General features: G+C 35.7%; 2 protein-coding genes across 2 annotated transcripts; one reads left to right on the forward strand and one right to left on the reverse strand.

Moving 5' to 3' along the window:
• On the forward strand, positions 1 to 5915 carry MNS3 (alpha-mannosidase 3). Its single transcript, XM_078307944.1, has 6 exons — positions 1 to 263; positions 506 to 1416; positions 3260 to 3521; positions 4516 to 4713; positions 5061 to 5209; positions 5487 to 5915. The coding sequence occupies exons 1-6, from the start codon at positions 189 to 191 to the stop codon at positions 5743 to 5745; spliced, it is 1854 nt and encodes a 617-aa protein (XP_078164070.1). The 5' UTR covers positions 1 to 188; the 3' UTR covers positions 5746 to 5915.
• Positions 5916 to 6015: 100 nt separating this feature from the next.
• KAT1 (KAT1 potassium channel) lies at positions 6016 to 11454 on the reverse strand. The gene is made up of 11 exons (XM_078307945.1): positions 11207 to 11454; positions 10734 to 10949; positions 10308 to 10463; positions 9959 to 10016; positions 9284 to 9601; positions 8638 to 8877; positions 7821 to 7919; positions 7161 to 7193; positions 6870 to 7055; positions 6498 to 6777; positions 6016 to 6209 (listed from the first exon to the last, which is right to left on the reverse strand). The coding sequence occupies exons 1-11, from the start codon at positions 11317 to 11319 to the stop codon at positions 6103 to 6105; spliced, it is 1806 nt and encodes a 601-aa protein (XP_078164071.1). The 5' UTR covers positions 11320 to 11454; the 3' UTR covers positions 6016 to 6102.
• Between the last annotated feature and the right edge of the window lie 1565 nt (positions 11455 to 13019).

Below are 13019 nucleotides of genomic sequence, written 5' to 3' on the forward strand. Positions count from 1 at the left end.
AGGGGGAGAGTCTTCCTCTCGTCCGATCAGACAAACTGTTCTCCCTTCCCCCAATTGATCTACACTTTCTCACGTTCATGCTCAGTTGCTCACGCCTTTCCCAAAACAACAACTGCCACCGTTAGCCCGCTCGATCCCCCCTTTCTCCTTTTTCTCTCCAGATCCCGCCATAGAAAAAGGGGGCACAAATGTCAAAGCTTCCCTATTCGACTCGGGATGCAGACTACGACAACGCCAAATTTCGCCAGCGCTCCCATTTCAAGGTCTTTCTTTTTCTCTATCTCTCAATCTATTCGATCGGATTCCTTTGACTTGTTCTTTCCATTTGTTGTTTGTTCAGCGAATGAGTACTTGTTCTCCTATTACGCACTCGCAAAAAGTAGTCGGATCTGTTTATAATTTCATACGCCATAGACAGAATTAAAGGATCTTACTGCCATGAATTTTGCTAAATTACACTCATTCTGCTTTTTGTTTCTTATGTGTATGCTTCTTTTGATTTCAGGTTATAACTCAATCTGTGACCAATAACAGCTTAGGAATTTTTTGTGTAAAGTGTAGTCTGGGCAAGCTCCTGATGCTGCTTCTAATTTCTGGAGTAACATGTCTGTTCCTAATGAACAAATCTTCCCCCAATTTTGAATCGAACTTGGTTCTAAACAGCACATTCACTGAAACCACTGAGGCTGTGTACCAAAAGCCCCCCAGGTTACGGAAGAGGTCTCCAAGGTTACCCCCACGGCTCACTCCAGATGAAATGAACAAAAAGGGCTTAAGTTTAGATCATAGCAAATGGGTCTCAAGACAACAAAAGGTGAAAGAGGCTTTTATTCATGCATGGTCTGGGTACAAAAATTTTGCAATGGGATTTGATGAACTCATGCCTGTGAGCAAAAGAGGTACTGATGGGTTAGGAGGCCTTGGCGCCACTATCATAGATGCATTAGACACAGCCATGATCATGGGTGAAAATGGCATAGTAAAAGAGGCTTCTACTTGGATTGAGGAAAACTTGGTTTCAAGGATTAATGAGAAAGGCCAGGTCAATCTATTCGAAACCACTATTCGGGTATTAGGTGGGCTTCTTAGTGCATACCACTTGAGTACAGTAGGCAATAACAGCACTAACCCGGAGATGCTTTTAGAAGTTTCCAAGGTTTTGGCTGATCGTTTATTGTTGGCGTTTAGCTCCAGCTCGACTCCTATACCTTTCAGTGATGTTTATCTGAGAGATAAAATAGCACGCCCTGCACCTGATGGATTGAGCAGCACGTCTGAGGCCTCAACCCTACAACTGGAGTTTAATTATCTGAGTGAAATTTCAGGGGATCCCAAGTATTATTCAGCAGGGATGAAGGTTCTGGAGCATATGAGATCACTTCCAAAAGTTGAAGGGCTAGTGCCAATTTATATTAGGTATGAAAATATTATTTTGTTTTAGGGGTTTGTGTTTAAATAACAGTTGTAATTGCATGGAACATGCTGTCAGAAGCTGCCATATTACTGATTATCTCTGGTATAGTTGGGTAGGCTTAAAGTAAGGATGATTTTTTACACCAAAACAGAAACCCTATAAAGAATCAGATCTCATGTCTTCTCTAATGGTTGATTATTGAGATAACATTCTGGACTTGCTTTGCCATCCGTCAGTAATTTAGATTTAAAGATTTTTCCATTGGTAAGTGTTTTGAAGTTTAGTTTCACCTGTGACTCAATTATAACTAAATATACATATTTAGTTAGTTATCTATATATATATTCAGCTTTTAGTCTATGTCATTACCATTGTGACCTGAAACCTGGTCGTTTAGTGTGATACAGATATTGTTGTGGTGGTTTGCCACACTCACTGGTATTTAATATGCTAGGGTAGGGTGGGTTGATTTATTGTATGATAGTTTGACTTCCTGTTGTTATGGTTTGATAACTTGTTTTCTAATGGCTGTCATAGATAGTCATTCTAGTTGAGAAGTTTATTAAAGTTTGGGAATTTTCGTAGTAGTGTGGAAATGTAAGGTTGTAATACAAATCATTTCCTTCTTTTCGTTTCCTTATATGTCTACTGGATATATCAAACTTGAACACAAAATTTTGCATATATAATTAGTGAACATAACCTTATACCACTCACCGAAATTACTGAAAATAAGTAAAAACCAAACCAAGACAATGTTCAGCCCAGACATTGTTGATTGTTGAGATAACACTGGCTTCTCTAATGGTTGATTGTTGAGATAACATTCTGGAATTGCTTTGCCATCCATCAGTAATTTAGATTTTGAATATTATTTTTTTTCCATTAGCAAGTGTTTTGAAGTTTAGTTTCACCTGTGACTCAATTATTAACTAAATATACATATTTAGTTAATTATATATATCCAGCTTTTAATGTATGACATTACCATAGTGACCTGAAACCTGGTCGTTTAGTGTGATACAGATATTGTTGTGGTGGTTTGCCACACCCGCTGGTATGCAATATGCTAGGGTAGGTTGGGTTGATTTATTATATGATAGTTTGACTTCCTGTTGTTGTGGTTTGAAACTTGTTTTTTAATGGCTGTCATTGATAGTCATTCTAGTTGAAAAGTTTATCAAAGTTTGGGAATTTACATAGCAGTGTGGAAACGTAAGGTTGTAATACAAACCATTTCCTTATGTGTCTACAGGATATATCAAAATTGAACACAAAATTTTGCATATATAATTAGTGCACAAAACCTTATACTACTGACGGAAATTACTGAAAATAAGTTAAAACCAAACCAGGCCAATGTTCAGCCCAGAGTAAAGGAACCTAGAATGCCCTTTTCTTTCATTTATTCTTGCCCTCCTTTTGACCAGAAGAATAAAGCTGTAGCAATGGACACCATTGCTTTTTTACAAACTAGCTGCTAGACCTTGTCCCAAGCTGAAATTCACTTTCCATAAGGTCATAACCTTGTCATTTTTCAACGCTTTTGGTTTCTTTATGAGTGAAAGGGTTAAGCTCTTGGTTGCTGTTTCTGGCAGTCTGGTACACCGGAAATATTGTTCTTGGCTTGTGCAATCTAGAATGTGGTAGGTAGGGTGGCTCCCAATTTGTAACTGTGGACAGAATATTGAGGACTAAACTTTTTAACTAGTTAAAAATTGCATAGTCGTGCATTTGAAATTTCAGTTTTGGAGTTTCTGTGTTGAAATTTCTTATTCTTCATTTCCTGAAAATGTTGCATGTTCTGTCATTACATTTAGTTACCTTTTTCCTTGGTGAATACAGCCCACATTCTGGTCAATTTAGTGGAGAAAACATCAGGCTTGGATCTCGCGGTGACAGCTACTATGAATACCTCATTAAAATCTGGATTCAACAAAAGAACAGACGAGATACCGATTTAAAGTACCTATATGAAATGTACACAGAAGCAATGAGAGGAGTGAGGCACCGTCTTGTCAGAAAATCAGTTCCAAAAGGATTGGTTTTTGTTGGAGAGCTTCCTTACGGGTCTCAAGGTGGCTTCAGCCCCAAAATGGACCACTTGGTATGTAATTATGTTAGTATATTGCTTGTCTTTTGTTTTACAGAAGCACTCTCTGCATTATCCAAAGGTCAATACCTCTGCACTTTAAAAATAGCTGCAATTGCCCCCTTGATCCACTTTTCCTATTAAATTGGATGAAAATGGCATATCACTGTTATCATATTACGAATCCACTATCAAAAAGCATTCTTAAGTGATTTAACATGAGAAATTATCCAATTGACATGCCACCGCTTCTTGAGCATTGTCCATTACATACTGGTACTCATTGTTTTGCTCTGTATAATTTATTCTGAAAATGGACTCTTTTAAGTGTTGTGAAAATAATAAGGGGCACTGATTGAACAACATCAAACAGTGGAAAATTGGATAGAAGGGTGCTTTTGCAATTTTGAAAGTGCAGATGCCCTTGTTCATTATTAAGTGTTAAATTGTAAGGGTTCTGCTCAATCCTTTGGTAAATGCAGAATGCTATTTGTACTTTTCTCTATGTTAGTATTTGCTAGTTGCTAGGTAGTAGTTAGTTGGGATATAGCTATATAAAATATGGACCATTTACCCGGAAAGGCGGTACCAATTGTGCGATTGGTATATAAGTCCTTGTGGTGTTACAAACTACAAAATCCTTTGTTTAGATGATAACATCCATACACAGTCAATTCACTTTGACCTTTTCGTGTGTGTTTTTGGCATGTTCTGTGTTCATTAAGCTGAGACCAAATTTTGTTCTGTTAAGATCGAATTGCAGAATTGTGGCTTAATTGATGCCTATTTTAACTAAATGGAGGTGTGATTGCATACTTGGATGAGTAATTGAGCTTTTTAGTTGTTGTTATATGAGTAATTTAAAGAAGGGCGGCAGCAATTTTAATTCCAATTTTTCAAGTACAACTAAAAACCGCTCTTGGGATTGCCAGTGCTTTTGGCTTTGTACCACAACTAAATGGCTAGCTGCGAATGATTTTTTTTCATTATTGACATGTTTTGTGTAAAGGTCTGTTTCCTCCCAGGGACATTAGCTCTTGGTGCAACAAAGGGTATGACAAAAACAAAAGCTATGGAAAGCAACTTGTTATCAAATGATGATATAGAAAACCTAAAGCTGGCTGAAGATTTGGCTAAGACATGCTTTGAAATGTATGCTGTGACCTCCACTGGTCTTGCCCCTGAAATCGCTTATTTCCGAATTGAGGTTTTTTCTTCTTTTTTTTCACAATCGAGTTTAGTTTGAAATTGGTTGTCCTGAAGCTGAAACATAGTATAATCTTCTTGGCTGCTGGGAAACAAAAGGCACTCTTTGTGTATTCGACCAGATGGGTGTTGAATCCCGACTGACCAAGTATTAGATGACTTGTCCTTTCGAAATGAACCATTGTTGGTATTCTAGTCAAAGTCATAGGCTCATAGCATACAAAAGAAAATTTTTAATTCAAGAAGCTGATGGTGGATCTGCATTTTCTTTGCTGTTCCATTTTTTTTGTATATTGAGCATTATATGTGCAGCTTTTAAATGAGGGCTTGTTTTGTAAATTCAACCAGGGGGAGGCTGACAATGGGCCTGATGGAGGAAACAAAAGTTCAGAGTACATAAATGATATCATAATCAAGTATCTTGATCGTCATAACCTTTTACGCCCTGAAACTGTTGAGTCACTGATGTACCTGCATCGAATCACCGAAGATCCCAAGTATATATCTCTCTCTGTCACACCCACACACACTTGAACTAGAAGCAGACATATCATTGGATTTCAATTGTCTGGTGTGATTAGAAATCTTTTTATTAAAAAATGTATTGTGTTAGTCTCGACCTGATTGGACATATAAACACACAAGCCAAATGCCCATACCCGTTGACCTAGTAGGTTGGTCTCACGTATGTCATCCTGAGTGATATTGTTATCTGTTCTTTAATTAAGAGTTCTCGCATGCCAACAAACTGAATTTAAATTTTGTGAACCACAGGTACCGTGAATGGGGGTGGCAGATTTTCAAGGCATTTGAAAAATACACCAAAATTGAATCAGGTGGCTACACATCATTAGATGATGTCACCTCCATACCACCTCCCAAGAGGGACAAGATGGAGACTTTCTTCTTGGGGGAGACACTCAAGTACTTTTATTTGTTATTTGGGGAAAATGATGTTCTACCCCTTGACAAATATGTGTTCAACACAGAGGCTCACCCACTCCCAGTTATAGGTTTGGTTGATGAGGTCTGATGCACCAGACTTGTGGAAAAACCAAAAAATGTGTTCAAGTTCTTAGGATACATTGAGAGACTGTAGATGAAAGCACATTTTCGAAGTATACTTTTTGTATAATCATCAATTTTGGATTTGTATACTATGATGTACCCAGAAAGCAGCATAAAGGCCATTTGTTATATTTTTAGCATATTTTAGAATTCTTTAGTGGTGTTCAATTTGTACTCTTTTAATCAATAAATGATCAAGTTTTCTAGTTGTCAGAAATGGAAAAAATTATGAAGATTGTTGGCAATGATTATATTTACTTTCACAGAGTTCTCCTTTTTCAATTAGAAGTTAGAGAAAAGAAAAAAATTCCTGTTTCTTCATCTAAAGAAAATACAAATAATCTCCATCTCGGATCACATTAATGTCATCTATTTCAGCACTATCTCCATTGAAGACTTTTCTAGGAGAAAATCCACTGAACTTCTGGCCTGCAATTTGCAAGATAAAGATATGAGGTAAGAGCTAACAATTCTGTCGTCCAGTCTTTCATTTTGGTGCAAAGTTCTTGTTTGCTACAATTAATTGTTATGCTAATCTGGTTGTTATTTATTGGTACTGCCATGTATCGATGCTGGTTGCTCATATAATATTATCAGATTTTTCTTTGCTTCATTTCTTTTTATGCCAATCTTCAGTACTGTTCTTTGCATTTCAATCAGTTTATGTTTGCTGATACTACTTGTTTAGTTTCTTTTAAAGGAGTTCAAAGCACTAACCTGCTATTAGGAAGAGTTCCTCAAGGGAAGAAGGTAAAGCTATAAGCTTCCCGTTCTGTCTCGTGGGGCTTTGGATCCTCTCGGGGTGCATGTAAATGGTAACTCTTTTAGATTCTATTTCTTTTCTTTTAAATTTATTTGGCTTTATCTCTGTTCTATCGCTGTCAACATATCTGTTAATGATTTGGTTGTTTAAAGAACATTTATCAAATTCCTCTTCTCCTCTTTTTGTACTGGAGGGCCCCTCTACTCCTTGTACCTCTTCCTCCAGCTTTAGCTTCTGTAAAAATGTAAGGACATAATATTTAGCAAACATGCTGAATAGTTGATACATAAAGTGTTTAATAATTTAACTATTTTCATTTAATTTACCTGAAAAAAGTTGTTCATCACTGTAGTACCATCCTCCAAGTTCTCTTTAATAGCATTCATTAAAGATGATTTGCTTAGCCTCAGAAGCTGAGAAAGCTCTGTTGTTTGAAAAGCAAAAGGCTGTGGGCTGTCACATAGAACCCCTATTTCTCCAAATACTTCTCCAGCTTTTACCCTTCTGTATATCTGAAAGAGAATTGATAGTTATATCTGTTAGGTCAGTCATTTCTAGCTCCTTTGTGTATGAAATCTTGGCATTGTTAACACTTCAACTTTCAAAACTCCCCATACCTGACAAGTCCCACCTATACTTGCTCTCATATCCTGCAATAATAAGGAAGAAAAGACAAAATAAGCGCATGTATTTGTTGATACTTCTTTCATTTTGCAAAATACAGCCAATATATATTTTGTATACAACTATACCCAATATTTTTCCTATTAGCAGAATTAAATCTGGTGCAAGTCAATGTCAAGTAAAACAGGAAATGACCTAATAACCCTACACTTCTATAATTGTATACGTTGTACATACAACTATACCCAATATTTTTCCTCTTGGCAGAATTAAATCTGGTGCAAGTCAATGTCAAGTAAAGCAGGAAATTACCTAATTACCCTACACTTTTATTTTCTGTTGCAAGATCAAGCAAATTGCTTCATTGTTAGTACATTGGATTTGAACCCTACGCCAAATATTTTTGACTTGATTTTCATTCAGATAGGTCCAAGAGCGTAAAATGAACTGATAACATATGGAAAATAACTGTCAACATTTAATAAATGAACTTTTTCAATTGAGCTAGATGTGTATGTTTCGGGCAAGTACCTGAAATATTTGTGTTATCTGAAATAATTTAAGATAGCAGTTGTTATTTGCAACTAATAGTAGTCAATTCAATTAAGGTCAGCATCGAGGTTAGAAAAAGCTAATGAGAGAAAGATACTAACCAGTGCTCCTGATACCACAATGTACATATCTGCTGGAGCTTCATTCTGGAGAATGACCTCTTCTCTTGGTGCAAAATATTCAGCTTGCATCTCTGTAATCTATTTTATATGAAAATGCCTTAGTTACTGCTTAATTAGTTACTGCTTAAGGATACTTAAAATATGAGTGGGTTATGGTGTTTTGCAAAGTCCTAATGCACCAGTACTTTTTGTTGGCTGATCTGAGCCACTCAATGTATGTATTAAAATTTTGTTAGAAACCAAATTTTATGTATGTTTTTTTTAATTATTCTTTTTATAGGAAGAAAGTCATCAGTATTGGATGGTCCAAATTTTTTGAATTACTGGATTTTCTGTCTATCAAAAAGATAGTAAAAAAAATCCTAAACCAACAAAATTTTGGTCGTCAACAAGATTTTAATTATGTAGATCACATTGAACGGCTTGGATCAGATGTTCATATTTCAAAAATTGAGATTGAAATGCTAAGTACCTATGCATTGGTACGGCGCAAAGCACCATTGCACAACTCCATAAAATATTTACTTTTTGTTATTATTGTTATTATAGTATTGTACTTTAAGAATCCCTGATCAACACCTAACTTGCATATACTAAAGCCTAAACAGTAGCTGTCGTCCTTTGTTGAAAAAGAAAAAGAAATGCTAATTGTTGCTCTTTTTTCCCTTGCTATTTTTGGTTTGTTCTTTGTAGTATTTCTTCGATTTCTAGTTTCTGGTATTATAAAATCAAAAGAGGACTGGTGGTGCTAAATTGAAAATTAGAAATTCCAGAGCAAGTTTTATCTATGCTGTACCAGTTGAAAAATGAAGCTGTTGGATACATCCTTGAAGAGATATACTTTCTCCACTTTGGGAAAGAATAAATTGTATGCAATATTAGAACGGACTCCCTTGGGTAGACTAGCCAACATCTCCTGCTGCTTGAGCTCCTCGGTTTTGAATCTTATAATAATGTGCGATAACATCTGGCCCTTTATCTTCCCTGGCAATTGGTTTCTTGCTGAGAAAAGGGAAGCTGCCTGAATTGCATCTCTCTACAATGCAGTCAAATTTGTACGTTATTGGCATGCATTAGAAATGGAAGTGGTTCTTCTAGTAGCTAATAGTGGTTAAGAGAGGAGGGAATGGAAGGTAGATGGTATGTACTGTTACAGGGCTAGACATTGCCAGTATTGAAGCATCGAATAAATAACCAAATGATGTTTCAAACCCCAATTACTCAGTTTCACTTGCTTCACTTTGGTAGTTTGGTAACAGTTAATCTTGTAGTATTGACAGTGAAGGAATTTTCATGATTTAATAATAACAATGGAGAAAGAAGAAATAGAACAGCTAGTCCTGGTGAAGTGCAGTCCTGATTTAATTAAAAAGCCAAAATTTAAAATTTGAATCTTTAAATAAGATATAAAGATGTGTAATCTTGATAGAGAGAGGGCATACAAAATTTCTGGTGCGGCTGGTTCCATGCACAACAAGGTTGGTCATGTTGCCAATAATATAGGCTGTAAGCCCCAAATTAAACAGCATGTAGAATATGTCAAAAAGCTTCTCCTGTGTATTAACTGCGTGCAGGTCACCATAGCCGGTTGTGGTAAGGGTTGTAATTGACCAGTACATGGCAGTAACATATCTTGTCCATAGACTCTGCATCTTGAAATCAGGCATCTGACTACCAATCCATGTTTGCATTGGGTCTGGGTATCTATCTGCTATTAAGTAGTTGAAGCATCCCGCACTGTGCACTGCAAATAGAGTTACCTGTGTTTCGACTTTCACTTAGGATAATAGATACAAATTACATTTTTTTTTTTTATTATTTATTTGGTTTGATCTATTCTTGTATAAGCATGTGCTGAACTGCTGATACCAGATAAAATTTAGACTGCAGTCCAGCTAGCTAGCACAAAGTTAATTTGACTACTTTTTTTTTGTTTTTGTATTTTTCTTGTTTTGTCATTTAGTTGCTTAGTTGCTACAGTGAAGAACTAATAAATAAACTGTACATTACTAAAATTGCATGTAAGTAGACCTATACCATTAATCATTTGGTCTGTCTAGGGAAAATTAATTACACAATAAGCATATTCCAATTCAAAGGAACACCAAAATGCTTACAGCGATGAGTTTTGTGCACCGTGTCCAGAAGTAATTGAACCTGATATCTTTCTCAAGCCTGACAAAGAGGGTTCGTTACTTCTGTTAATATTAATTATTACAATTTTTCAAAAATTAATTTCAACCTATATTTTGATACCATGTATCAGTACATTAAATGGTGCTAGGTCTCTGTCGCACTGGCTACTATATCAGTGCTTTGCAACTTTTCTATTTGTATATTATATGAGCTGGAGGGTCACCTAGCTTGGTGGCTGGTACAATTAGTGATACAAGCAGACTGGTATGTTTCTAAAGAAGTTAAAGCAATCTTTGCATTTTAGGTATATTACTTGAAATGGTCTCATACCTTGCAAATAAGGAGCTGACACGCCTTAGGCGCCATAACCGTAGCATATTGAGTAGCCTTATACCTAGCCCATTCTCTTGTTTTCTAAATAGGCGGCCTATAGGCTGGTACGGTGCAGTTGAACACACATCGAATATAAACCACGTCGATAAGTACCTGTATTTCACCATTAGTCTTGTGTTAAGGGACAATGGTTTGGGCAGATCCTTATTTGCAATTAATTAATTAAATATCTAATCAGTATCACAAATTCAAGAAATGAAGTGTTATCTGCATATACTGTAAATTACTGGGTATAATTGAAAAAAATGGGTAAACCTTTTGTACTTTCTAATGCAAGCTTGCTGTTTGATTGTGAATAAAAGAGCAAGTAGGGACAGAATTACAGAAACAAATCCCTTTCATGAAATACTTCATATAACATACCTGGCTGCAATTTTCTTTGGGTCATCTATTAATAGATATGTTTCCTTGTTGAGATAAGCGACGAAGAATGTGAGAACAATATCAATTGCGAAGAAGGTGTTTACTATGTTGTCAGCAATGTAAAGGTTCTTTGGCAGGTTTCTCAAAAATGCTAGCTCGAACGGGCATATCCATGCTGAGAAAATCACCAGTAATATCAGAAAGATTTGCCATGCTCTGCTCTCAAACAAAACCAAGAAAGGAAACAAAACAAGAGATGATCAAGAAAAACCCAGGTGTGTGCAATGCATCATTGGTATGAAAAAAAAGTGGCAAATAAGAATAGAAGCATAGAAGTGGTTTTCTCTGCTAGCAGCTCTTGCATTACCCTGAGTTTAGGGCTCAGAATAAATACAAATGCAAGGGGAAAATACCACCTAAATGCAACATGAAACAATATACTACTTTCTGGTAAAATGACAATTCTCTCTCACCTGTAACGGGAGTCATAAGGAGAGATGATGTATTTGCGCAACTTTGTTGAATAGTTTATTCTTGCACCGAGAGAAGGGAGCAAGTCGTCTGAGAGGTAACTATTAGTTTTCATTTTATTGTACCTAATTCGTATAGACTAGCAACTGTGTTGGTTTTTATTTGCAGAATGGGGTACTAGTCTAGCTATAGCTAGTGGGGCACCTATAATTGAATAATCCAGTTTTAAGGTCAATGAGAAAAGGCGAGTGGTTTTTAGCTTCTGTGGTAGTTATATTCATAACGAGAAAGGAAAGAATTAGGCGGTTCATTAATTATTGCCTTTCTTTTCTTCAGAAATAAATGGACCCCCAAAAATGAGGTTTTAAAAGTGTAAAGGGTATATACCGCGTAAATGGTTTGGATCCTCTCCTGTGGTATGCGCACACATTCCCTAAATCGGCTGACCAAATTTACACCATCCTTTATGGATCAATGAAAACACATTGACTCTTGAAAATAAGAATAAACCAAAAATAGAAGTCTGCTCGACCAAACAAGAAAAATTCAATTATTCATAGACATGCTATTTAGGCTTTTCATATCATATTCCTGTTAGAAGTCTTAATTAGACTCATAAAGATATGATTGTTTTATATATATATATATATTATTGTATTTAAAAATAGAAAAGGCTCAGACCACTAAGTCAAAAGTAGAAAGGTTGGATGATGAGCTGGAGATATGAACTGTACAGATACAACTGTAGAGGATCCGGACTCCACAAAAGATGGGAGTTCATGATCCATCGAGGCTCACAGTCTCACACTTTTGAGCTTGACATTTAACCAAAAGAACAACCGTTCACATTTTTTTTTTTTTTAATCTTCAAGATGTGATCTTTTTTTTTCGGTTTATCCAGATTTAAGTTGGAAGGTTCTGCCAGCTATCTGGTTCCAATAATTTTATGTGGCCTGCCTTCTGATATAGAATGAATGGTTGTGATTTCAAAATGTGAAACGTGCGATTTCTTTGATTTTCTAAATCTTTCTAGTTTTCCCTATAATTAACTTTTCCAGGCATTTTCGCGTGCACCTGAAATATTAAGTTCTCATTTAACCCCATTAAATATTAGAATTTTATCTTAGACCCCTTTATCAAGTACTAATTAAGACTATTTTCATATTTCGTTCCTAAAATAAAATATATATAACTTCGTGCATTTAATTATATATACCCCACACATTCATGAATATTTATTAGTAAAAAAATATATATTTTCAGCTATATGATTAATTTGATATTTATTAATGGTCGATCTGAATATAGATTGTAACGGCCTTCGCATAAATACAATAAGCTAAATACTTAATTCGACAAACACACGACACCAACTACAGAGTCTTGACCAAATTTCACGAGTCTTTTATATATGTAATATAATGTGGTCAACACCATTTACTAGTATGTATGGGAGTAAGGGAACTTGACAATTACGGTTAAATGTGTTAGCCTGATTCTATGACATAATTATGATATAGATTATAAATCATCGGATTCGGAATTATTTAAATTTTGAAAACTTCTCTAAAAATTCACTGCTTGATCTACCGAAATTTTTATTGATAGGTAAATAGAAAAACAATAAAAAATAGAAAATTATTACGTAAATTTAAAAAATGGAAAGACAACTACTCGGTATGACGTCCAGGCAAGACACCATACTAGACAATTTTCTCTTGATGGAAACTTGAAAAAGAATGGACGCTGTACAAGACCTTGACCTCTTGCAAAAAAAAAAAAAAAATCCAGGACGCCATAAATGACTATGGCATT

This window comes from Carex rostrata, chromosome 9 (genome assembly GCF_964058835.1).
Source record: "Carex rostrata chromosome 9, lpCarRost1.2, whole genome shotgun sequence".
NCBI classification, from domain to species: Eukaryota; Viridiplantae; Streptophyta; class Magnoliopsida; order Poales; family Cyperaceae; genus Carex; species Carex rostrata.